This window comes from Cebus imitator, unplaced genomic scaffold (assembly GCF_001604975.1).
Source record: "Cebus imitator isolate Cc_AM_T3 unplaced genomic scaffold, Cebus_imitator-1.0 Scaffold403, whole genome shotgun sequence".
NCBI classification, from domain to species: domain Eukaryota; kingdom Metazoa; phylum Chordata; class Mammalia; order Primates; family Cebidae; genus Cebus; species Cebus imitator.
This window is the reverse complement of record NW_016107718.1, coordinates 1,172,908-1,199,393: the sequence shown is the minus strand read 5'-3', so window position 1 is coordinate 1,199,393 and position 26,486 is coordinate 1,172,908. Positions and strand designations below refer to the sequence as shown.

The 26,486-nt window shown below is 37.5% G+C and overlaps 2 protein-coding genes and 1 long non-coding RNA gene across 18 annotated transcripts in view; 2 read left to right on the top strand and 1 right to left on the bottom strand.

The window, feature by feature from the left end:
* The window catches only part of ERAP1 (endoplasmic reticulum aminopeptidase 1), a 37,837-nt gene extending 35,668 nt beyond the window's left edge, over positions 1-2,169 (top strand). For both annotated transcript variants that reach the window (XM_037731491.1, XM_017508867.2), the window contains exon 19: positions 1,885-2,169. In XM_037731491.1, the coding sequence (XP_037587419.1) occupies positions 1,885-2,040 (156 nt within the window). In that variant the 3' untranslated portion in view covers positions 2,041-2,169. The remainder of the gene's footprint in view (positions 1-1,884) is intronic.
* A 1,842-nt stretch (positions 2,170-4,011) lies between these two features.
* CAST (calpastatin) overlaps positions 4,012-26,486 on the bottom strand; it is a 106,894-nt gene continuing 84,419 nt past the window's right edge. For 12 of the 15 annotated variants that reach the window (XM_017508870.2, XM_017508877.2, XM_017508878.2 and 9 more), the window contains 12 exons: positions 25,349-25,450; positions 24,766-24,849; positions 22,010-22,060; positions 21,850-21,921; positions 16,162-16,260; positions 13,194-13,298; positions 12,387-12,479; positions 11,051-11,095; positions 10,553-10,645; positions 8,030-8,101; positions 6,953-7,018; positions 4,012-6,021 (listed from right to left, as the gene is read on the bottom strand). In XM_017508870.2, coding sequence (XP_017364359.1) covers positions 6,968-7,018; positions 8,030-8,101; positions 10,553-10,645; positions 11,051-11,095; positions 12,387-12,479; positions 13,194-13,298; positions 16,162-16,260; positions 21,850-21,921; positions 22,010-22,060; positions 24,766-24,849; positions 25,349-25,450 — 867 coding nt within the window. In that variant the 3' untranslated portion in view covers positions 4,012-6,021; positions 6,953-6,967. The remainder of the gene's footprint in view (positions 6,022-6,952; positions 7,019-8,029; positions 8,102-10,552; positions 10,646-11,050; positions 11,096-12,386; positions 12,480-13,193; positions 13,299-16,161; positions 16,261-21,849; positions 21,922-22,009; positions 22,061-24,765; positions 24,850-25,348; positions 25,451-26,486) is intronic. The other 3 variants (XM_037731489.1, XM_017508869.2, XM_037731488.1) reach the window with 1 other exon arrangement.
* On the top strand, positions 13,293-15,804 carry LOC108289445. The gene is made up of 2 exons (XR_001819169.2): positions 13,293-13,755; positions 15,292-15,804. It is a non-coding gene; the product is annotated as an uncharacterized LOC108289445 (long non-coding RNA).

The window sequence follows — 26,486 nt, the reverse complement described above, 5'->3', positions numbered from 1 at the left end:
ACTAGAAAGGAGAATTTTATCTCTGAGAGGTCTTGGCTCAAATCACCTTCCCCAAAACCATGCTGTTCAATGCAGGCCACATCTCCCCGGTTACGATCATACCCCTGGCAAATTTTCTTCATAGCAAGTTATTACAATAATTGTATTTACTGCTTGTATCCCCCAAAAGACTGTAAGCCCCATGAGGGGAGGGTGCTTGCCTGATTCACTGCTGCATCCTCAGCGTCTAGCACAGTAATTACAGCAGAAGGATGAGTAAATACCAGGGTAAATATTGGTGAACAAATGGATGAGGTTAAGTCCCTGATACATGCTGGGTTTGGGGTGTTGCACTTTACCTGCATTATATATCTATATTCTCACCACTGCTCTTCAGTGTGGATACTCTCCCCCATTTTACAAATGAGGAGACTGGATTCCATAGAACTTAAATCATTTGCTCAATCAAGTTAGTAGGATAAAACTGTTTTCCTATCCCTGCGTTGTGCTACTTATTGCATGGAAATTGTTCTTCAGGAGCCAAGTTTGAATCAAAGATTCAGCTGAGATGTTGCATTTCCAAGGCAGGTGAAGACAGAAAAGATGATTTTGGGTCAGGATAAGGGTAAGAGTAATGGCTAACAGCTAGCTTCACTCTTGTAGAAGGTCTGTTTTTAGTGGAGCTATAATGATGGGCTCCTTCAGGGTTAATGATTTGAGCAATTAGTAAAATTATTGATGTGCTTTGACTGTTGAATAGTGCTCAAAGTGATTTTTAATTAGCTGTGAATTAATCTTGAGTTCTGAGAGGATGAAACAGGTTGAGCTACAACTTAAGGTAGACAGTGGAGAAGTATTTTCTAGGTTGTTACAGCAGGAGCCCAGGCCTTCGACTCATTGAAGAGTTGTACCATATTGACATATAATTTTAAAACAACTCTGCATCATTTAAAATTGAAATCTCATCTTTCTAAAGCCCATTCCTACTTCCCTCCTTATTCCCAAACTAACCATATGGTATTATGACATGGATTTTTAAGGAATTGGCTGTCTCGAATCTATGCTGAATAAATAATACATCTTGGCCTACATTTGCTTCCTGAGTACCAAATCAAAAATTGACAGACTTAATGCTGTGAAAATTTATGAGGAAAGGGTAAGAACCCTTTCAGGTGAAATAGAATTGCACAATGGTCAATCCTGTGGCAAAGCCAGCCTATCTGTCATGTGGGCTCAAGGGGTTAAGATACCCAGAGATGAAACAAGAACAAAGATATTTTTCAGGAGATAGGCAAGAGTTTCTTATCTCTTTAAGATCATGGGGAACTTTATATGGATTTTATCTTCAGAGAACAATACATGAACTGTGGATTAGGATTAAAAAAAAATTGGCGAGGTTTGGGTCTTACCGCCATAACTTGCTAAGAATCCCATTCCCCACAGTGTTTCTATAATGACATACAAGGCCAGGTCTATGGAGAGAGGTGGCACTTATGTGGTGGAAACTGTTTTGCTTCGCAAAGAAGAGATTGCACATTCTGCTTTTTAGATATCATGTTTTTTAAAAATGAAGTTTGCATCTGTGAGTAGAGAACACAATACACAGTAAATAGACACACTCAATTAGACCTTAATTATAAAATGGTAAACAGTGAAGTCTTTTAAAGTCTGACAACTGTGAATAAACAAAAGAGCTGCAGAGAAAAAACACAAAACTTGACATCCTGAGGCATGAGCTCATTTCATATAGCTTATGTGTACATAATCCTATTCAGACACCTGGGACTGCCTTCTATATAGAATTTTGACAAATGCTGGAATTTTGGCTTCAGTTTTCTTTTAACTAAAGTTACATCTGGTTAGTGTAATAAAATTAATTTTTAAAACCCACTTTTTCCTCACAAGGTAAAAGGATTCTTCAGCTCTTTGAAAGAAAATGGTTCTCAGCTCCGTTGTGTCCAACAGACAATTGAAACCATTGAAGAAAATATCCGTTGGATGGATAATAATTTTGATAAAATCAGAGTATGGCTGCAGAGTGAAAAGCTGGAATTTCTGTAAGAATTCCTCCTTTGGCCAGGTGCGGTGGCTCATGCCTGTAATCTCAGCACTTTGGAAGGCCAAGGTGGGTAGATCACAAAATCAGGAGTTCAAGACCAGCCTGGCCAAGATGGTAAAACCCCTTTCTCTACTAAAAATACAAAAATTAGCCAAGATGGTAAAATCCTGTCTCTACCAAAAATACAAAAATTAGCTGGGTGTGGTGGCAGGCGCCTGTAATCACAGCTACTGAGTAGGCTGAAGCAGAGAATTACTTAAACCCTGGAGGTGGAGGTTACAGTGAGCTGAGGTTGCCCCACTACACTCCAGCCTGGGCAACAAGCAAGACTCCGTCTCAGAAAAAAACAAAACAAAACAACAATTCTCCCTTGCCAGATTCCTGCTATCTTTAATCACCAACATTTTGTTGAGTGTATTTTCAAACTAGAGATGGCTGTTTTGGCTCCAGCTGAAGATACTTTCCCCCCTCAACTGATTTTTTGACTATTCCTGTGAAAAGATTGGCTGTTAGTTTTTCATAAATGGGCGATTGCTACCATGTGCTTCATTCATCACAGGTGTTGCCCTGCAATGTAAACCCAAGTGGTGAGTTCCCTGCCACAGAGGAATAAAGTACCTTATTCTTCCCATTTATATTTTATGCTTAAGCCTCTCAGTGTCCAAAACCCTGTGCCCCATGCTTGTCATTCATAAACTTTCATCAGTCTCCTAGAAAGACTGAATAGTCGACTACTGAACAATGAACATCTGGATCTGAGACTAAGCCAGACAATGGCTGGGTTAAAGCTCTTCCCCCGGGAACCCCGCCAGACCTTCTCTTCCTTGCTCCATGCCCAGGAGGCCAAGTCATCAAGCTTTCTTGCCCTTTGGATGTTGGTCAATGGGGAGTCAGAGAGCTGGGGCTGGGGTCGGGGGAGGGAGTAGGTAGGGGTGCTCTTCCCTGATTCCCGAACAGATGCCTTGGGCTGGCCTCCCCTGAGGGTCTTAGCTCCTGAGAGGGGACCCTCATTTCCACACAGCCTTCCCCACCTCTGGATTTTGGCAACTGCTCCCTCCTCATCCCTTCAGGATTAGGGGCCTCAGTGGGAGCCTGGCTTTTACTAGTCCTGGCGGGACTTGCAGTTTCCACTTACTGTGTCGGCAAACTTAGTAAAAAGTATTTTTAAAGAACATTCCTCAGATAATTCTGAGTGTCATCTATTGCCTTGACTGATGTAGTATCTTTTCTGAAAAGGCAGAGCACATTCAAGCCTGTAGGAAAACCCTTTTAGGGAGATGATTTTTTTCTCTCTCTGCTTCTTATTTGGCCTAGTTCACAATTTCTAAGTAACTAGTTATTGGCATTTACTGACAGTAAATTATTGCAGAGTCACCAATAAATGATACTACATTGTGAAACAAAATATTTGTTCCTATTAGCCTGGGGACACTCTTTGGCTTTGAAGTCTTTTGTGAAGCCTTTACACACAGTTGCTTCAGCACACGCTGCTCGGGTTTTATGTAAGATAATAGAAAGCACAGTTTACCAACATGGTAAACCAGTGGAGTTCAAGTCAGACAATGCCCTAAGAATTAGATTTTATTTCTTATTCTCGAAACTTGCTACACAGGGACTTATCTAACCTGCATTTTGCTTTGTTGTTGATTTGATTAAAGTCGCAGTGTGTTTTGCGCTGACTGGCAAAGAAGAGTTCAAACTGAACTCTTCGAAGGAAAGGTAGAAATTTCAAGATAAAGGAGTATGATTGATATGAAAAATGTCAAAATGTGTTCCTCTAATACACGATGGAACAGAGTGACTTCTGGACATCAATCTCCAATTTATTAAACCATTCACCACAACAAATAGGTATAAAAATGGAATTGGAATTTTTATACTTATTTGTTGTGGTGAATAGTTTAATAAAAACAGAAATCACCGGTAATTTCCACCCCAAGCTATTTCCCTTAAAACAAAATACACAACCAAGATTTTAATGTAAACTATTTTGCTTTAATTGTATTTTATGTCTTGATTAATGAAACATGGAAATACTGATTTTCAGTTTTGGTCACCTGAGGAAATTATCTTCATTTGCTTTTGGAAAGGCTCATTTTCTAAACAGATACAATATTGCCACAACAATGTGCAGACACCTTTTTGGTAATAAAAATTGTTCTTTGCCTCTCAGTGGATATTTGCAATTATTTTCTCCTACCTGATTGTAAAAAGGGCTGCTTTAGATCCCGTAGCTTACTCCAGTTAGTTAGTAACAAACACCCAAGTCTTGAAGATATTTCTAAGTAAAAAGAAGGCATATTCAGAGTACCTTAAATAAATGTTTACTTGTGTAGGCATCTTTAAACTTCTAGATTTTGGTATGCCATTTAAAAATACTTCCAGATACACATGGAAATTAGTCAGACTGCAGCTATACCTTGCAAACTCGTCTGTCAGTGTCAAAGGTTTCAAGGTCTTTTTTAACAACAACAAAAAGCAAACCCCTATACTGCCCAAATGGGAGGATTAGATGCAAAGTTAGAAATCCCTCAGGAAAAGTATTTTTTCTTTTCTTGTTGTTTCTTAAAAATAGAATAGTGACTAATTCTGATGGGCAGAGACATAGCATTTTAAGCTGGTGGAGTGTGAAATCCCATAGGTATGTGCATGACTTTCAGAGAGTATTTGTGGGGGAGGTTAACAAGATGTGGTGCCCATTCCTAAATAAGCAATGTTATTGTTTTTGCTTGCTACCACAAGTCAGCTAAGCCATAACAAAAGCGTCAAACTGATGCTAAGGAAGGCCATGCCCTTTGGAAACAAGAAATTCCCAATCTGTTTTGTGTTATGTACCTGACATCTTTTCCTGCATTCACTACCAGGAAATAAAGATGAAATTAAATATCAAAATTCTAATCAATGATATCAGTGCAATGTTCAGGAGCTTTTCATTCAGAAACCATTCAAAGTTGTAGGACATCAGAGCCTACTTCTTAAATTGCTGTGGGAGAAAAGCAGATTTAAAATTTCATATATATAATTTTTTTAAAGCAGAAGTTTCTTTTTGTATACGTAAACTTAAGTTCCATAAAGCCAGATGCGAGACAGTGCAAGGACTAATGTGGCAATAGCTCTAAGCACACAGTTGCTACGTGGGTTTTCTGTATAGATAATAGAAAGCACAGTTTACTAACACCATAAACCACCAAGTTCAAGTCAGATGAATACCCTAAGAATTAGATTTTATTTCTTATGCTCAAAACTTGCTACATAGGGACTTATCTAACCTGTATTCTGCTCTGTTGCTGACTTGATTCAAGTCTCAGTGTGTTTTGTGCTGACTGTAAGGTGCAGAGTCCTCACACCTGGCAAAGAAGAGTTCAAACTGAAAAGGGGTTTGGTGCTCCCTGGATTGTCCAGGTTACCTATTATTAATTTATTATTAGCAGCCCAAGAGGAGATATGTGCCCAATATACAATATCTTATCTTTTATAAACATAATCCCAAAGCAACATCAAATACAGCTCAAAAGCCCAAGAAGAAAGGGGGTAATAAGAAATCAGAACACTGAAGAATGTTTAAAGCATTGTTTTCCAAACACTAACAAAAAAATTTAAGTGCAAACTGAAAATACAAATGAGATTTACAGGCACTGTGTGTAGAATGTGCAAAAGTTTGCTTAGCTTTTCTTCTTCTTTTTCTTTTTTTTTTTTTTTTGGTGTTGCTTTAAGAAACTTTATCAAATATATTTCTTACAAATATAAAGCTTTCTTTCTCTCCCAATTGAAGGCAATTAAAAAAATTCAAAGTTTATCAGTACTCAGTACAATAACACAGGTGAACCATTCAAATTCATTTTCTTTCTGGAAAAGATTAACAAACCAATATTTAGGATGTTCAAAGACTCAGCAAATTACCCAGAACAATTGTTTTCTGTTGCCAAAGCCTTTTGTTCTTCAAAAGTCACCATCCACCAGCTGAAGATTTTATATGCAGATACCTTGAAAATTTCAAATAAAAAATGAAGTGAATCATTTAATATGTAATTTTGTTGTTAGAAGCATAGTAAATATACCACTTAGCAACAGCATTGTATAATAGACAAGAAGGAATTTCCTGTAAGTAAACATGAAAGTGGATTATTAAGAAAATTTTTTTAATTTCAGGAAAACTGTCAGAGCAGTTCTAATTAATATAGCTCCTTCTTTATGTGAAAAATGGATCGTGGTGAGAGAGCTGAACCCAATTTAACCTACGTTTTGATTTCTTTTAGGCTTTGGTCAGTAAGTGCTTGTATGCTTTTAAGGCTTACAGTAAGTCCTCCCCTTTCTGAAGATTAAGATAAGGGCCCAGCTCTGAAGATCTCAAAAATTCCTTCATCTATTCAATTTCTTCAGTTACCATAAATTATAATCAAACACAGTACTTTACTTTCTAAAATAAAGACAAAAGTGGCCAATCTTTTCCTTTGTCCTTGTTCCCAAAACCCTGTAATTTTCACCAGACTCTAAAGAGCTTCTCCCCACCCCACCACGAATTGGTATTGTGGGGAATATCAATATCTTAAGGACACTTCTCTAAGTTGTAACATGCTAATTTTGCTTTGCCACAATAATCTGCAGTAATGAGCCTTTGGATTTCAAAGATTCAGCTAGCCTCAGATGGTCATTTTCTTTAAGTGCCTGGCCTAATATTTTAAAAAGCTTTTAATTATAAGGTTAAGGTTTTTAAACATTTCAGTAGCACACTCATCCCATATAGTGGTTTTGGAGAATGACTGATTACTCTGTAGATCTTGCAGCATGCATTTCATGCCAATAGTATAAAGAGAGCTTGATTTACTCAAGAGATGGACTTCATTTTTCTCATCCAGAACACAGAAATTGGTAGAAGGTACAGTTGTCTTCATTTACAATAAATACCCAACTTACCAGATAGTTTAAACTTTAACTTGTATTTTTTTCATCATCTTTTGGCTTGGAAGCTTCCTCTGTTGTCTAAAAGGGAAAGCAAAACCATCCGTGAGCTCTTTCCTTTCTGTATTAAGTATGAGGAGATGGCCTTTTCAGAATTAGGGGGCAAAATATAGCAGTCAGTGGGGAAAAATAAGATGGTCCTTTCAGTTTCTCTTCTTCATTTGGCTAAAACATTGTGAGTTCTTCCTCCTCAAGTTTATAAGCTAAAAATAACGTTAAGTGATGCTGATCCTAAATTTATGGCTCTCAGCTTTATTTTTTTTAAGGGTAGAGTAGGTTATAAAATATGCATAGGTATTCTTGATTGGCAATGTTTTATTCTATGGTGATCCTTCCTTTTCCTGTACATAGGGTCACAGCTGTCCAGCAAATCCACTCATCATATAGGGTTATTAAGCTTTCTATTATTTGTTAAAGGGCTGATCAAGTACTTTGTATAACTGAAATTAAACAATTGGCAAATAAGTATTTATTCTGAGATATAATGACATAACTGTTAATTATTAATGCTGTTTCTTTTGTCCCTTAAGGAAGTCTACTATAGGAAGATTTTAATATATTGTTTTAAAAGCTTCGATGTAACTGGACTCACTCCTCATTATAGCCAGGGGATCGTAGTAGTAATCATTTGAATCATATGTTCTTGGAATTAGAAGGGACCTAGAAGTTGTCTAATCCAATTTTCATTTCTGATCACAGCTTGAGTAGTTTTAATAATAGGAAGTTTCCAACTTCCATGTTCTAAAATCTATATACACCACATACTCTGGCAATATTTTAATTAGGGCAGGAAACACAGGCAAATTCAGTTGTGTCAAATACATTCATTTAGAATTTTAAAGCACCTATTACTTTAAAAAATATATATCTTCAAATTCAATTACTTTAACAAGGCATACTATGGGATAGAGAGTACTTTAAGAAATCTGTTATTCTAAATAGATTCCAGTAAGAAACTAAATGACTGAAGTGATAAACCTCACTCTGTGAAACTGCTAAACTAATTTGTAGTATATTTACTGCTCCATTTACCTTTGCTGAATCCTTTGCTTTACCTCCATTCTTAGATGCTTTGGAGCTGGAAGCAGTCTTCTTGCGCTTATCCTAAAGCAAAGGAAATGTAATGAGGCTATGGCTATCATCAATCCATATAGCAATTAGCTAGGCTGCAGTTAAATTAATCCAGACTATTCTGAGATCTCCAATTTAATTAAATAATGGAAGACTTTGCATGTTTTTGTCATGATTTTTTGAACAATGGTGAGTGTCAGAGAATTGTTTAAAGCAGGAGGGAAAAAGGATAGAAATAAGGAGAGAAATGTGGGCCACACTGATGCTCTGCCAATTCTCATGGTGCATGACTCACCCAGACCTTACTTTGCTAATCAAAGCAGAGTTTGTCAATGAGATGATACATGCTGGCAAGGGTGTGGAGAAAAGGGAACCCTAGGACACTGTTGGTGGGGATGTAGATTGGTACAGCCATTATGGAAAACAGTATGGAGGCTCCTAAAGAAAGTAAATGTAGAACTACTATATGACCCAGCAATCCCTCTTTTGGGTGTATACCCAAAGGAGATGAAATGATCACCTTATAAAGATGTCTGCACTCCCAGATTCACTGCAACGTTACTCACAATAGCTAAGATATGGAATAACCTAATTGTTGATGAATGGATAAAAAAAGGTGTCTCTCTGTGTGTGTGTGTGTGTGTATATATATATATATATATATATATATATATATATATGAATATTATTCAGCCTTAAAAAATGATATCCTGCCATTTGCCACAATATGGATGGACTTGGAAGACCTTATACAAGATGATATGAGCCAGACACAGAAAGAAAAGTGATTGCACTTATATGTAGAATATATATAAAAGAAAAAGCTCAAAAACACAGAGAATAAAACATGGTTACCATGGTAGGGGGCAGGAGGTGGAAACAGAGATATAGGTTGAAGGATACTAAATAGCAGATATGCAGAATTAACAAGTGTAGGGAGTTAACAAACAACACGAGGACTAAGGATAAAATTGTATTAGGGATTTTTGTTAAATAAAATTTAGCTGCTTTTGTCACAAAAAGTAACTGTGTGAGGTTATAGATAGGTAAATCTGCTTCCCTACAGTAACCATTTTACTATTTCTGTAAATATTGGTATTTCATCCTAAATACCATGTTTTAAATCTGAAATATACACAATAAAATTTAAAAAACAAAATAGAGTTTGTCTCTATCAGGATTGGCTTTTGTGTGCCAAAAGGGTAAAAACAAAACCCTGTTTTCAGTGTTATGGAGGAGAAATGTAACAATGGAAACAGCCAGAGAAATCTGGAGTAAGTTACATGAAAATAAAGTACATTCACCAAAAAGGGCATTAATTACAAGATACCAGGGGTAACAGATAGGATGCTAAGGTGGTCTAGAAATTAAACTACCATTATGGAAGGAATGACACATTTGATTTACAAGAGGGTATAGCTTGAGGGAAAATGCTCCACAGTTGTTTAATTACACAGACATTTCTCATTCACTTTTAATCATGTTGTGAGCACCTGCTAAGTGCCAGGCATTTTGCGTATGAGAAGCACTGAGGTCAAAGACACATCACTACTGTATAAAATGCACAGCTCAGTGGTGTGATACACAAGCACAGACAGGTAACCAGAAAGCAAGGAGGGCATGGGAGAGAGGCCTCTAACTTTGGCCTGGGAAGGGAGAAGAAGTAAGACAAGAAAGTATTCCGTTGAGCTGATGCTTGAGCTGTGCACTGAGGAATGAAGAGTCACCAGTTGTGCTGAGCCAACAGAAAAGGGGAGGAAGCTCCAGAGAGCAAAAGAGCATGAGAATGCCTGTTGTAGTGAGGGCCTGCTCTCACTTTAAATGAATACAGACATAGCAGTATTGTTGCACAACGATATAGTGTGGAGATAAAAAATGGTGGCTATGGAAATTACAAAGTAACATTTAAGAAATAATGTTATGCAATGTTTTGCAAGTGGACTCTAAGTATAATTATATAAAACATACATATAGAAAAAAAGAAAATCCACAAAATAATAGTGTTTGGTGGGGGCAGTGGAATTATAGATATTTTTTCTTTTCATTTTAAGGTTTTCTATGGCATCGTTTGATTCATTCTACAGTTGAAAATTTATAAGGGCCAGGTGCAGTGGCTCAAGCCTGTAATCCCAGCACTTTGGGAGGCAGAGGTTGGCAGATCACTTGAGCCCAGGAGCTTGAGACCAGCCTGGCAACATGGTGAAACCCCATCTCTACAAAAGATACAAAAATTAGCTGGGCATGGTGGTGCATGCCTGTAGTCCCAGCTACTCAGGAAGCTGAAGTGGGAGGATTGCGTGAGCCTGGGAAGCAGAGACTGCAGTGAGCTGAGATCATAACCACTGCACTCCAGCCTGGGCTATAGAGTAAGACCCTGTTACAGGATAGACAGATAGATAGATCAATCAATAAATCAAAATTATATATATGTACACATACGCACACATACATTTCAAAGAAAGTCTACGTGAAAAAGCACAGTACCTTTGCTGTGTTCTGTGAGGTTTCTGTAGTGGAGGGACAGCTGTCCAGATCTCCTGAGAGAGCATCAATGGGGTCTTGGTCATCTGCAGGCTTCTGAGATATGAGTAGAAATAACCATCAGTGAAGAAGCAAAATGCAATATGGTGTATTTTCCCACATCACTTACAAATAAAAGATGTTTCTGTATGAAAAAAAACTTGCTGACATTCTTTACTAACAATAATGTATTGTAAAGGAGACAGAAAAGTAAGAAAATCTTGACGGCTTTATTTTCCTCTACTCTTTAATGTACGTTGCTTAGTATTCTCTGAGCCTCAGTTTTCTATCTTAAAGGACTTTTGTGAAGACTAACTGAGAGGTAAACAATAGACACATACATGTATATGCATGTTTTGACAAAGTACCAGGCGCAGAGTAGGCATTCAATATGCTTTAGTTTTTTAAAATGCCGAATAACCCTAACAGGATGTAATGGAAATATGTTCCTATGGTCTTTACCTTTGATTCCTCTGATTTCTTTGTAGGTGGCTTCAGTGGTTTGTCCTTAAAAATAAGGCAGACTATTGGTTAAGCATAAATCTTTGTAAAAATTTACTTAGGTTTAGGCAGTATTTAGAGAATCTATTATCCAGTGACTTGACTTGGATAAAATGGAGTGTAGACTTGCAATAACTAACAAACCTGGGTCCCTACTGTTTATTCACCAGCTTTGCTTAGTTTCTATTCTTTAAAATCATTTCTATAGACTTGGGAGAAACGTATGAAAGAGTCTGGTACTGGAAGTGAAAGAAATGCTATTTGTGAACCTTCGGCCATTATGTATTATCAATTATAATTCTACTTAAAGTGTTATAAAAAGTTATCTGTGTTTTTATATCTTATTTACTATAGCTTATTACACTTAGAAAGTCATCAGGGATCTTTCCCATCGTCAAAGGCAAGGGCCTTGAATAATACATTTCCCAAAGAATGCAAGCAGGGTGAGTTGGTACTATCAAAGTGGCAAGGACTCTAGCAGGATGTGGAATTTCTGTCTTGAGGAATACTGAATGCAAGCAAGGAGAATTGGTTCCTATAATAGGCTACCCTGAGGCTGACAGTGCTATTTAAATCAAGAGTCACCTTATGCATCAAAATGAATCAGTACAGAAAGAGAAGGGTGTAATGTGCTCTTCCTTGTGTTTTATTTGATGAACAGGCATGGAAAGGGTAATTTTTCATCTAATTGACTAAAAAGTAGAAACCAAATAAGAAAGAGGCATGGAACAGTCCTGGTTGACCTACAAAAGACTAGCCTCTACCATGTGGAAGACAGAAGGCCAGGGACTTTTTGGTGGAGAAACAGGATCTGTGATTGGGAGTATTGCTTTGCCTGTATACACTTTCAATAGTGCTGGTGGTGATGTAGAAGATAGGGAGACCCCAGGTCTTGGAGTTGCCTTATTGATTTTACTATTGATTATCCCAACACCAGCTCCTCTTCTGCTCTCCTTAAACAGGGATTACTTTCTTTGAAATCCTATCACCTTAGTCATTTTTATAGCTTTTCTTGAAAAAGAGAATCACATTTCTTGGATCACTCTTAAGCATCAGTAAATGACTGAACAGGATTCAATCCTGTTTATACCACAGAGCCTAGCATATACATGTACAATGATGTTGGCTCAAATAAATATTTACCTGCTGGTCAGCTTTGGTGACACATGAAAAGCAGTCAGTTATGATAAGTTTTTATGCTATTGTAAAAGAGTGCAGCTACTATTTATTTCAAGGGAGGTTTGAATTTAAAGATCTTTGTAGCATAAATCCGATCTAGCAATTTGCCTCAGTTTACCTGTCCATTATCATCCAGGAGATGTCTGTATTCAGGTGGGATAGTGTCGTCTCTTTCTCCAAGCTTGTCTCTATGTTCAGCTTTGGCTTTTTCCTATATAAACGGTGAGAAGATATAATTAATATTCATTTCCTCTTTCATTTAGAAAATACATTGTCAAATGTAGCATTCAGTATTTGTTATATTTTTATGAGGCAAAACATATGGTCTGTTTTTATTTTTTAAGCAACAGAACAACACAGATGACTTCAACAGGCTGCTAGTTGGCTAAAATACATAAACCCATATGCTTCTATATGTCAATTCATATCTGTGAATTTTCTAGCTATATTTTAAATTGAAATACATGATTAAATAATTATCCTCAGAAACCATGTTAGAAGATTAGAACCCAAAGGTATAATATATCTTTTTCTTTTTTTCCTGTATGGTTTAACTTTTCTAAAAAAAAATCAGGCCACTGTACCTTGCCATTTAAAGAAGTCATATTTACAACTCTGCCTATTTATAAGCAACCCTGGGACAATAGCTAATTTGAATGGATGTGCTGACTGCCAGTGTTGCATGGGAGGAAGCCATGCATAAGCCACACCTACCTCCCAGAATCTCCTCCAGGAGGCTCCGCTGGTCTCTTTACCACAGATTCAGTGACCTTCCCCTCCAGTGGAGTACAGATTGATTTTTCTCTATCATTATAATTTCATTTTTTAAATATAGGTTAAGTTCATATCAATATTCCTAAGATAATGATAGAGTCAAGACCCAAGGATTAAAATTTCAATTAGTGAATTTTTTTTTTTTTTTTACCTTTACTTTATCCTCCATTGGTTTGTTCTCATCTGGGTCAGGCTGCCTTTGTCCTAGACTATCAGACAGTTTATCCAAGGCATCATCGAGGTCTTTGTCACTCTGCTAAAAAGTAAATAATACTGAATTAGTCACTCATTAGCCAAACTACATCAGAGGCAAATTAGCCCAGGAATTCCATCCTCTAACCTGTTCCTCAGAAGAAAAAGACATCTAGGGGTGGGGCAGGGGAGTAGACAGGGTCAGAGAAGAGAAGGCTGGGAATGGAAAGTCAGGAGAAGACCAGCAGCATCTGTCAACCTATTGGAGTTGGAGGTCCAACACTTTGCATCCACCCTGCCTGTCTCTTGGCGAAGATCCCACCAGGTTAAGGAGGTCTTAGTGGCAGCATCAAGAGCCACACCCAGTGGGTGGCCTGGAGGTCACATAAAGGGTCCAAATGCAAATGAACTAATCATGTGTGCCTTTCATTTAGAAATTAAACACCATTAGAAAACTGGACATGAAAACAACATCCACTGATGTTGTCAGATGGTTAAGGAGCAGGATTCTACAATAGAGGGTGAGCGTTTCTTTGGTTCTGTGGGTCCACTGTAAGACTCTTAAGATCTTGAGGGGTGCATTTCATAAAGTGCCGCATGACCCGCAGTTTGTGGGAAGCCATGGAGCTTGGCACGGCCATCCTAATACTTCCTAGAGCACAAAACCCCAGAGACAATCTCGGGTCAGGAGAGTGGAAGGGGCTTCTCTGCCACGCTTGTGATGAGTGGCCTGAAAGACTTCTGAGAATTTCTGAACTGGTGGGGAAATCTCTCTTTTCATCTTTAGGAAGCTCATGGAAGCTAAATTGCAGAAATGGGAGCTGGTATTCTAGAGGAAAAAAAATGTGGCCGCTGGAATAACAATGAACGTTGTAACTAAGGTAGCTTATTTCCTCTAACATTTATTTACTATATGATTCAGGCAGCTTATTTAACCCCTTTGAGCCTCAGTTTCCTTGGCTGTGAAATGTGAATAATAGTAGTACCTATACTCCTACGTTGCTGAGAAAAGCAAGTGATTGAAAAGGTGTTTAAAACAGTACTTGTATGTTAGGACCCAACAAATGGTAAATTATTATTATTACAGCAAAATCCTAAGAACTTTTTTCAAAACATTTTTCAACACATTGCATTCAAAATGTTGACTTCTACCTCTAAATGAAATCAATTAAAAATGTGTTTAACATCTACATTGTATAAGGCACCATGCTGAACTCTGTCCAATACTGTATAGAACTTTCCAGTTGATTTTCAAAGTGCTTTCGTATACATTATCCAGTTTTATTTGATGCCAACAATGGTTCTTAGTGAACTCAGAGGCAAAAAGCTCTTTGTTTGGAGGTAAAAAACTCAGGGAAGTTAAGTCAGTTGCTTGAAAACAAAATGTTAAAAAGTGAATAGAACTCAGGTCTTGGGACTGATAAAGCTTTTCCCTGTCATGCTTAGCTACATCCATGATCTTCTATTTCCTTTGAAGCAGTTTTTCCTGTTGGAGTGATTTTATTACACAGATTTTTGAAAATATGTTTTCAAATGCTTTCAGTGTATGTAACATTGCCAGTGACAATCTAATAATCTCAGCAAAGGAAACTCCCATGAATTATCATGGCTTATATGACTCTGATTTCCCAATATTTTTATCTAAATAAAGCTTTATACCTTGTTTTAGTGACATCTTCAAATAAAATCTTAACTAAAAACAAGACTCTGATGGGAAATGTGATGAGAGAAGTGTCATTTTAAAACCTACTTCTTAAAGGCAAAATAGTTTTTGATTGCAAATATTTACTATTTCATCAGGGAAGAATCTCTGGCCCAAATATTAAGAACTGAAGTATAAATGGCAGCCTAGACTTAAGGATTCTTCCTTTTTGTTGCATGGGGACTGCGTATGTTTACACACACACACACACACACACACACACACACACACACACACACAGAGCATTTTACTGGTTTTAAGTAGTTTACTATAACCTAGGATTATAGCTGCTAATGGTAGAGCTGCCCCAGGGCCAGGTCTGGGCTTTGTCATTTGTGCCTCTGGATATTTTCAGATGATCCTGAAGCTGATCCAACAGGAGGAAAATCCATCAGAATCTCAGACTACAGCACTAAATATGCTTTGATGCTACATCAAAAGGAATGGAAGCATAACTGACTTCACTAAAGCTACTTCATCTCCATCTAGCAAATGAGGCACTTTTCTCAACCAAAGGAGATGGGGATCTGGTTTAGGGCAATCCCTTTATAATTTGATGTGCTGTGGTCTCCTCGATAATGTATAATTTGGTATTGCACAGAGGTAATTAATCAAGGAAGTCTGGAAAAGCTTTGGTCCCACAGCCGTGCCTCAGAGCATGTAAATAATTAAAACAATATTGATGCTGAGGTTCTTCCACTGCTAGTATGAAAGTGACAGATTTTTACTGGTGTGAATTGGGAAGAAAACAGTGCTATTCCATGACATGTTTGCAAAATTTTTGTTTGTTTAGAGAAGCTCAAACACAACAATTCCATAAAATAAACCAGAGGTTAAATAAAGGGTAGTAAATTACGGCATGTATAAGGAAAAATGTATAGGAGAAAATCAATTATCAGGAAAGCTAAAGAACTTTTCAAATCTAGTAATTCGAATATAGACACAATGCACCTTATTACACTTTCAATTCTCGTAAAGCGACAATAGTATTAAGGTCCTTGACTGTGTATAGTATTTTCACATATATTGTTTCATTTAATCATTTCAAAGTTACTCTCTGCCATCTCCCTAAATTATCAGTCTCGGCTCTTCTGAAATAGAAGGTGCCGATCTTCCTAATAATTCTGCCTATTTTCATTTGCTTTAAACAGGTGCCCTATTTTCTTTCTGGTTGTGGCTACTGCAAAAACAAATATTTATCTCCCAAATAAGATGTACTGCTTACCGAAGTATCACGGGGTGGGGCTCCAGAGTGGGTTGTTGAAGCTGGGGTTTGGGAAACCACTTCAGAGATGGCAGCAGCAAGTTTAGCATCTTCAAATTTCTTTTATTGAAAAAAATTTTATTAGTAACATGTTATATATAAAATTATGCCATCACTTAACTATAACTCTTAAAGATGGCTTAATGACTGTTTATTCTCTTGATCCAAATAGATTCATAATAACATAGAATTATTATTATTTTTGAGATGGAGTCTTACTCCATCACGAGGCGGGAGTGCAGGCATGATCTCGGCTCACTGCAACCTCCGCCTCCTGGGTTCAAGCAATTCTCTGCCTCAGTGTCCTGAGTAGCTGGGATTACAGGTGCCCGCCACCATGCCCGGCTAATTTTTGTATTTTTAGTAGAAACAGGGTTTCACAATCTTGGCTAGGCTGGTCTTGAACTCCTGACCTTGTGATCCACCTGCCTTGGTCTCCCAAAGTGCTGAGCTTACAGGCGCGAGCCACCACACCCAGCCAATAACATATAATTTTAAAAGCAATTTAAATTCTCTTTCTTCTCTATCACATTGTTTTATACAATATCCTATTTCTATTTCCTTCTCATATTTATTATTGTAAATACAGTGCAATCATATAATAACTTAGAGTTCCATTGTTTGTTTACACATTTCCTGTTGTACATTCAAGTTATTCAAAGTTTTCAGCTCTTTTAAAATTGCTCTGAATAAGTTCTAGAAGTGGGTCTTTTTATGGTGCTGGCTATATTCTGCCAAACTGACTGACCCCTCAAGTGTTGCTAGGAATTCATACTGTGAAAAGCAATGAATAAGCATGCCTGTTTTCCCATGGTCTTGCTTGCCAGGATTTGACTTTTTTTTTTTGAGACAGAATCTGGCTGTGTCGCCAGATGCCAGGCTGGAGTGCAGTGGTGCGATCTCAACTCATTGCAACCTCCGCCTCCCAGGTTCAAGTAATTCTCTTGCCTCAGCCTCCCGAGTAGCTGGGACTACAGGTGCGCACCACCATGAACAGCTAATTTTTGTATATTTTAGTAGAGACAGGGTTTCACCATGTTGGCCAGGATGGTCTCGATCTCTTGACCTCAAGATCCACCTGCCTCGACCTCCCAAAGTGCTGGGATTACAGGCGTGAGCCACCGCAGCTGGCCCAGAATTTGACTTTTCTTCCATATTTTTATTTCTGATAATGAGTGTAAAATGATATACTACTATTGCTTGCATATTGTGCTATATGGTGTCAGGTTTAGTTTTTTTTCAATGTTAAATATTACTCCAGAAATTTTCTGAAATAATTTCCTTTTAAAAAATATTGCATATTTGTTTCATTTCAAATACTCCCTTTTGACAAAAAACTTAGGTATAACTGTTGATGAAAAAATCAGAAAGAAGTCCAGAACTCTTTGGTGACTCCAACTATGGATAGCCTGTTTTGAAAAAAGATAATTCCAAATTTTACCGAAAGACGGAGAAAAGCACATTAAAAAGATACCAATATTCAGAAATTTATTTCAGCATGTTATTATTAGAGATTACTTAAACTAATTTAGATAACTATAAGATACTTTTTGTCCATTTATACTCTGTAAAGCCATTTTAGAATATTTTAGGTAATCTAAAATGTACTAAATTAAATACAACTTATTTCTAGTTATGAGAAATCTTTGCTTATATGACAAATGAAAAGAATAACAAGTTGTCAAATGAAAAGAATGACATACTGAAACATTTGTATTGTCTCTTCTTAGACTATCTTATTGACATCATTTAAGTTTTTTAATACTAAGTATGAAACAATCTATGGTCTGGAAATTTGTTTTGCAAAGCTATATGTGCATATGTTATTTAATTCATCTGATATTACACAAAAGTATAAAATAATGATTTTTCACTCTTTTAAAAAATACTAAATCTATCATTTATGTCCATTTCTCAATTTTTCCATTGATCTATGCTATGAATTTGCTCTCTAAACATTACTGTATTTTCTATTTATTTATAACATATGTTAGTGTTTAGTTGGATTAATCTTACCTAAAAGTACTGAAAGATGCTTTTCAGTATTTTTTCATATTTTATACATTTATTTTTCAAATATATCTTTGAATAATTTTATTGAATTATAAAAGTATGTTGCTATTTAATAAAAAATTAACATATAAAATGACTTGAATTGTCATCATTCTTTTTAAGATATTTAGTTAAACTGACTTAATGTATGGTCTTCAATTTTTTTGTGTACTTCTTTTTCTTTTTCTTTTTTTTTTTCCAAGAGAGAGTCTCGCTCTGTCGCCAGGCACCAGGCTGGAGTGCAGTGGTGCAATCTCGGCTCACTGCATCTTGCCTCCTGGGTTCAAGCAGTTCTCCTGCCTCAGCCTCCCAAGTAGCTGAGACTACAGGCACACCCCACCATGCCCAGCTAATTTTTTTTTATTTTAGTAGAGAATGGGGTTTCACCATGTTGGCCAGGATGGTCTCGATCTCCTGACCTCGTGGATCCACCCGCCTGGGCGTCCCGAAGTGCTGGGATTACAGGCGTGAGCCACTGCACCTGGCTATTTTTCTAATCATTTCTCCTTTGTAGTTTACATAAATCTGATTTCTTATTAGTTAACGTTTTCTCATCTCTTGTTACTAATATACATGGCATAATGTTACTTACAAATATATTATCTACAAGTAGTGCTATCCACAAATATATTCAAATGTTCCCTTTTAATGTTTGTTATTTGTTTTTCATGTGTTGGTAATGATTCTTCCATACGATAATAAGCAGAAATGACAATAAACTTTTCAGTTTTTACTTTTAAGGAAAATGCCTCTAACATGATATCGAATATTTGATTCTAAAAACTAAAGCCTCTTTAACCCATTAAGGGATTGTCTATTTTTTAAAAGTTTTTAGTTATAATATGAATGTATGTAAAATTTTAAATATATATTTTACATGGACATAATAATTTGATCATTTCTATTTGATATACCACTACAATATATTGACAATTTTCCTGCTACTGAATCAATATTTATGATAATGGCAAATAGTTTCTTAAACATTTGTTATGTTTTATTTATGTTGTATGTAATTTTTACATCTACAGGTTTAAGTAACTTTAGCTGATACTGTTATATTTGTCAGATTTTAAGGTTAGCACCATAATTACTCATAGAAGCAACTGTGTGACCCCATCTTTTTCATGACATATTTATGCCACATAAGAACTGAGTGTTCAACAGTTAAAGGAGTCATCTTTAAATGTTCAGTAGAAGGAGAGTTTGAGAACCAATGCAATCTTTTCTTCAGTTTTTTTTTTTTTTTTTTTTTTTTTTTTGTGAATTATGTAGTTTTATATTTTTGTTTAATCTTAGAAAATTGTTGTACGTAGTGTTTCCTAATAATTTAGTTGTGGTCTTGTACTGATTATTGTATTTTCTCAAATTTATGTTACATTTAGTTAGTAAGATTATTTTCTCTATTATATTTACCAGTGTTTTGTAAAATGTTAAAAATTCATAAAAACCAGCTGACTATTGGCTTTAAACTACTAATAATTGAGTTGATCTCATATATTATTATATTACTCTTAAAATTTATTTTTTTGTAAGATTGTTTTCCTCTTTTGCATTTGCTAGTATTTCATAAAGTATTTGTTATTTCAAAAGAGACAACTATTGCCCAGTTAACTTCCATGCTGCTATTTTCATTTCCTGGTATGCTTATTGCTACTTTCTTTGGGGTGGTTACCTTATTATAACTTTTAGAAATTTTAAGTGTAAAATTCAATAAACATTTGGTTTGTCAGGTTTCTCTTTTTCTCTATCTCCATTATTGATGAAGGCGTTTATGACAATAAATGTATCACATGAATACTGCTTCAGGTGCCTCTCAAAGATTTTTATTTGTGATATCTTTGATGTTGTAAAATAGTCTATTATCAAGGTGATTTCAGTATTATTAGGAGAATATTTTTAAGTTTTTCTTTTTATATAGCATTTATGTTCTATTTTATTATGATCAAAGAGCATGGTATGTACGGGAGTTACTCTTTTATATATGAATATTAATTATGAGCCATATGTGATAGTTTTCCCCCAAAGTTCTAGGAACTTTCCCCTAAATAACCTTCTATTTTGATTATTTGGTTCTCTTATTAGTTATTTCTACTTTCTTAACTATATTGTTGACACTAATGTTTTTCTTTCCTACTTTTTAAGAGCAAGAAATTTTTTTAAATGGTTGTTTCATCTCACCATTTCACTGCTACATATCTTTGAGGGGGGCATATATATGCATTGTTGCTTTTTCCAAATCTTTGAATTTCTAAAAGAAAAAAAAAAACCCTAACTATTGTAATAACAATAGCAGGGGGACGGGAATTGAGATCGTGTTCCCCCACAATTTGTTCATATGTTCTGCATCAGTGTATTGATATGACTCTCCACAGTCCTGGGATACTTCTCATATTGTATTCTCCCCTATATCTTATGGTTTCTAAATTAAGGCTGGAGTGCTTTGCCTGTGATGTGGTCTGTATGGAAGAGGATGAGGGGAAGGTCATGGGATGAGGTGACTGAGCAGCATGGTGCTTTTACAGGGGTACAGAGAAGAACATGCTCTGGTTAGTAAGCCCTTCCTTGAGGGGCTTTATTGCTTCATTCAACAAAAGCAAAAACTTCAGGCAATTCCAAAGAATCATTATTTCTTCTAGTTGTCATTCTGTCTATTCTCCAACTGATATATTTTCTATGCCACTGTCATAGAAACCGTTAATCTCTTTTCCAACTGACTGCCAACAATACATTCAGTGGTTTAAAAACTGAGTTCCTGGCTGGGCGCAGTGGCTCATGCCTGTAATCCCAGCACTTTGAGAGGCCGAGGTGGGGCGGATCATGAGGTCAGGAGTTCGAGAGCAGCCTAACATGGTAAAAGCCCGTCTCGAATAAAAGTACAAAAATTAGCTGGGCGTGGTGGTGCACACCTGTAATCCCAGCTACTCAGGTGGCTGAGGCAGAAGAATTGCTTGAACCCGGGAGGCAGAGGTTGCAGTGAGCCGAGATTGTGCCACTGCACTCCAGCCTGGGTGACAGAGTGACACTCTGTCTCAAAAAAAAAAAACAAAAAACAAAAACTGAGCTCCCAGTAAACAGATAAACCAGACCCCACAAGGAAAGGTTCTGCAGTTATTAAGTTTGGAAACTCTTAACAGATTCACTATGTATTTGCATATAAAAAGCCATGAAAATCCCGTGGTAGAGAAACCTGCTTAACATTACTCAACATCGTTCAAAGTTTCCTAGTAACAGAGTTCCCTTTGAGGGACTCTATATCCACATGGAGCTAAGTTCCCTTAGGAGGCAATTTGGGAAATGATAAATTATAGAAATATCAATAGGTAAACTTGTCTGAGGAGTAATTTTGGATAAACTCACATTTAAATTCTCTTTTCACAGGGGTACTGGTACTTGGTAATAGTTACACTGCTAAAAGCATCCACAGTGTTGGGACAATATTTCATGGTGCAACACACTTTTCATGGCTACAGTGGGTTGAGAGCCATTAATTTTATGATTGCTCCTGAGTTCCTAAGTTAGATTCTAAGTCACCAGTTTCCATTTATTCCTGCCACCCTAAAACTAAACAAAGAAAACCAAGAGTTTCAGACTTACAAGAGATGAAGCATTTTGTGGCCCAGAGAAGTCCTCAGACAAAGCATCCAGAAGGAATTCTTCACTCATGGGCTGCAAGAACCAGGAAATGCATCAATGAACACCACTGCAACCAGGGGCAAAAGGAAAAGATATCTTCAGAGAAAACTGGTTTGCTTACTGGAAGCTGTTCCTTAGACTCTTTCGGCAGGAGTGGCTTTCCATCTTTATCCTATCCAGGGGAAAAAAACATGGCATGAAATCATTTCACATTTTATCCCAAGTATGAAACCCTGTAAACATTACAAAGGGCCTGTTATACCTGCAGTTGTACATTTTAAATTAGATCCATCATGTCAGAAAATAGATTCTCTCACCAGAGAATACACTAATTAGTTTATGTCAACAAACAGCTCACAAGCACCAGGCATTCCCGAGTCATGGGGCTACACACTGGATGAGGTATGGCTTGTGACCTCAGAAGCCCAGAGACTATCACAGGAGGAAAACGTGAAAGTCAGTATAGTCTGGTGTGTGGTTCTGTGATTGGGGTTTGCAGGGCAGTGTGGAATAAGCCCCTTACCTACCTGGGGGTGGGCTTTGTAGAGGTTGTCTGGAAAATGCTGTTAACTTTGTAAGCCACGCATCTAACTCATATGAAGGGAGTACATGCCAAGCCCTCAAGCATTGGCAGTACAACAGAAAATCACATAGACAAAGCCCTTGCCCTCAGGGAGTTTAACCTGTCAGTGAAACACTGTGCAACTTATGGCTCAGATTATGACAAGCTGTAAATGACTCCAAGTGCCACATTTGAGTAATAGGACAAAATGAAGAAAACATTTGGGGCTCGTTAGTAAAAGAAGATCTATATACTAATAGTAAGTCCCATGTATCCATACACAAAAATAAATAAATACAAAGACACACATATATATGAATATTTCACCTGGGAAACTTTAAGGTTGATTTTTCTTTCATTGAAAATGTGAGATGCAATGGTTTAGAGATAGTAGGTGAGTATCCCTAATCTGAAAATCTGAAAACAATTTAAATGCTCCAAAATTTGAAGCTTTTTGAGTGTTGACCTGACACTCAAAGGAAATGCTCACAGGGGCATACTGGATTTTCAGATTAGGGGTGCTCAACAGATATAAGGCAAATATTCCAAAATCCAGAAAAGCCTGAAATCTGAAACAGTGCTGGTCCCCAGGCACGCACTGGGGATATTCAACTTGCATCACCTGCTTCCCTCATGACTGACTGTGCCTTCTGACCATTCTTCAGGTACAGGGGAAAGCTGAACCTGGACTTGCTCTCCACCATCTCTTAACTGTAAAGGCAGAAAGTTTTCTAAGTGATGCCTGGGACACTCAGGGTACTTTTGCTCTATACTCAAACTGAAATCCATTTTCCATCACTGCGTCGTCCTGTGTCTGGAAGGGGAGGTTGTGGCCTGCCCTCAGGGAGCCGAGTCTCACTGAAGAGACCTGATGGGAGCATAGTTGGTGAATACCAACATAGAATTTAAACAAGGGATGAAGCTGGTGCCTGAAAATGTTATTAAGTAATAGGTAACTAATAATGTGTGAGATAAGTCAGAGAAGGATAAAACAACTACAGAATAAAGCGATCAGGGACAGCTGCTTCCTGAAACACTTATTACTAAATTCAGTAAAGGGAGACAGCAAGTCACCAACCAATCACCTATCAGGAAGAGAGTTTACCTGCACTTGACCAGCCTCTAATGAATGGGCACTCAGTGGAGGCAGAACATGTGGCCCTTAGGATGCTCTCTAGGAACTTTGCAAAGCAAAGTATGAATGAGCCCAAATTAATGGAAATACTATGGCTTCAACTGAATTGTAAAACCCAGAAAGGAAGCAAACATAAAGGTGTCCAGAATAACAAACTTTCAACAAGGAGAGCTCAGTCCAGTCCCTGCATCTGCTAAATAAATGGGCTAGTGCACATGGATGAGTGAGAAGCACATGGAGGAGTGAGAAATTTGACTTTCTAGAACTGTTAATAAAGTTTAGTTGAATACTCTTTTAATTCAGGCCTGTTAAAAAGATGACTGACATTTGTTCAACTGTCCACAAATCTGCCTCATTTAAGTGACTGCATTTAAACTACAAGACTCATAACAGGGTCTTCCCCCTTGTTCTGCACAATCTGTACTTTCAAAATAGAAGAAATGGGGCAACTTGTCACTATACTCAATGTTAAATAGGTGCTCTTATTTTTCCAACTTACATCTGAAAGTTGCAAATTTTTCCTCATATAAAATAATTGCTGCTTATTTTATTTTAATTATTTCATTTTTTACTTCTTTCTGAGTCAGGGTCTTGCTCTGTCGCCCTGGCTGGAGTGCAGTGGTGCGATCATGGCTCACTGCAGGCTCTACCTCTTGGGCTCAAGTGATCCTCCCACTTCAGCCTCCCAAGTACCTGGGACAGGCACATGCCACCATGCCTGACTAATGTTTTTGATTTTTTGTAGAGATGGGGTCTTATTATGTTGCCAAGACTAGTTCTGAACTCCTGGGCTCAAGGGATCCTCCTGCCTTGGCCTCCCAAAGTGCTGGGATTATAGGCTGAGCCACCATGCCTGGCCTATTCCTCATCTTAGTTCTCCTGTCTACATAAGGTTTTTAAAATATTTCTGGTATTGTAACAAGCTGTGGGTTAGAAAGGAAAACACTGTGTAGCTTAGACATTAGATTTCTTTTGCTTGAGGATCAAAAGTCTACTTAGGAATATTTTAGCTTTGTATCTGGTGTTCTAACGTGATTATTAGTAGACTAATACTATTTGGTGTTTGAAATATGAAGAAACAAGATCTTTATATTCCAGGTCTGTCCTCAAGTTTCTTCGTTATGTGTATGAATTCAGTATGAATTAAAATAAAATAGAAAAAAGACTCCAGCCTGTTTACCTTGACCTCTTCTAATCTATAATCAGGAGGAATTGTTTCTTCTTTTTCACCAAGCTTTTCACGCTCTTCTTCTTTGGCTTTCTCCTGAATAAAAATTATAGCATTTTCCTTGTTAGTATGTTTTTCTCCCCATAAAATTAATGCCTGAGTGACTAGATTTGAGGTAAACAAATCTATCATTAGGTTAGAACGTACATATGGCCATATGCTTAGTGTTCCTACAGCAACTTAATATGGCAGGCTCAGGCACCAGCAGAAAGCCTGCTGGGCGGCAAGGCAGCTGTGAGGAGCAGCAGGCAGCTGCCGCTTCCTTCCCAAGTCCCTGCAATGTCAGTGCACGTGGGCAAAGATGAGACTCAGAGGCCTCCGGTCTGCGCATGTCGTCTGTCCACTCTGGGGGTTCAACACTGCTGCTTATTCGGGTTTAGCTTATTAAACAGGATATGCACAATAATAGAAAGGCCAGCTGGTCATGCTTAATGGAAAATAAAAAGCAACAACAACAAATGACTCATAACTTATTTGCAGGGGAAGGAGGTGATCAATAATAGTTATTTTCTAGAAGTATCTCAGTTGCCATTACCTTGACTTTATCCATCACAGGTTTTCCATCTTCTGGATCTGCTTCCTTTTTCCCCAGGCTATCAGCCAAGGCTTCTACAGCATCGTCTGGCCCCGTGCCCTTCTAAAAGTGCATTAGTGGATATATTAAGTAGGTAGTTAATCACTCCATTTAAAACAGATGCTATAAACAATTCAGAAAGGCATATCATTATTTCAGATGAAAGGCACATGTTATCTTTTAATAAATTATCAACTGAATTAGAATCTATATTTAAAAAATGTTTCACATTTGAGCAAATTTCTTATATTAAACATTGTGTGCAAATTGTATGTTGATACTGTGAAACTTACAAGACGTGACCCGGAATTGATTTAGAAGTAAGAAAGACAATGGACTGAGGTATACCACAGAGAAGCTGCATACCAGGAAAGAAGAAAGACGTGGTCTTTATGGAGATCATTCCGTAGATGGCGCAGGAAAGATTTTCAGAGAGCCCACAAGAAGATATTCCTCTCCATTTCCTGTGAGACAGCCAGGCTCGTCTCAGAAGAGGAGGCTCAGAAGCCTGTTCTCTCCACAGGGCTTTTACTGGCCAAAGGGGATTCAGGGCTGGTTCTGGTGACACTGCCTGTGACCAGCTAACCTGAGTGGCACAGTGGGAACTGTCTACCTGTGGTCCAATTGTTCAAAATGAAATGTGGTCCCACAGAATGTAATGAACTCTGGCCATGCTGGTATTAAAAAAGTCACACTGGATGAACACAGAGCATAAATGGTGTAAAGGGAAAAAAAAGGGAATGATCTATACATCAGTGGCTCATAAAAATCAACTAAATGGGTCATGGCCAGGACTTTTTTTTTTTATGAAGAGTACAGGACCAAGCACAGTAGCTCACACCTGTAAATCAATCACAGCATTTTGGGAGACCAAGATGGGAGGACTGCTTGAGCCCCAGAGTTCGAGACCAGCTGGGGCAACAAAGAGAGATCCCATCTCTACAAAAAGTTGTTAAAAATTCGCCAGGCATGATGGTGCATTCCATCTCCTCAAGAGGCTGAGATGGGAAGACTGCTTGACCCCAGGAGGTTGAGGCTGCAGTGAGCTGAGATCACGCCAATGCAGTCCAACCTGGATGACAGACAAGACTCTGCCTCA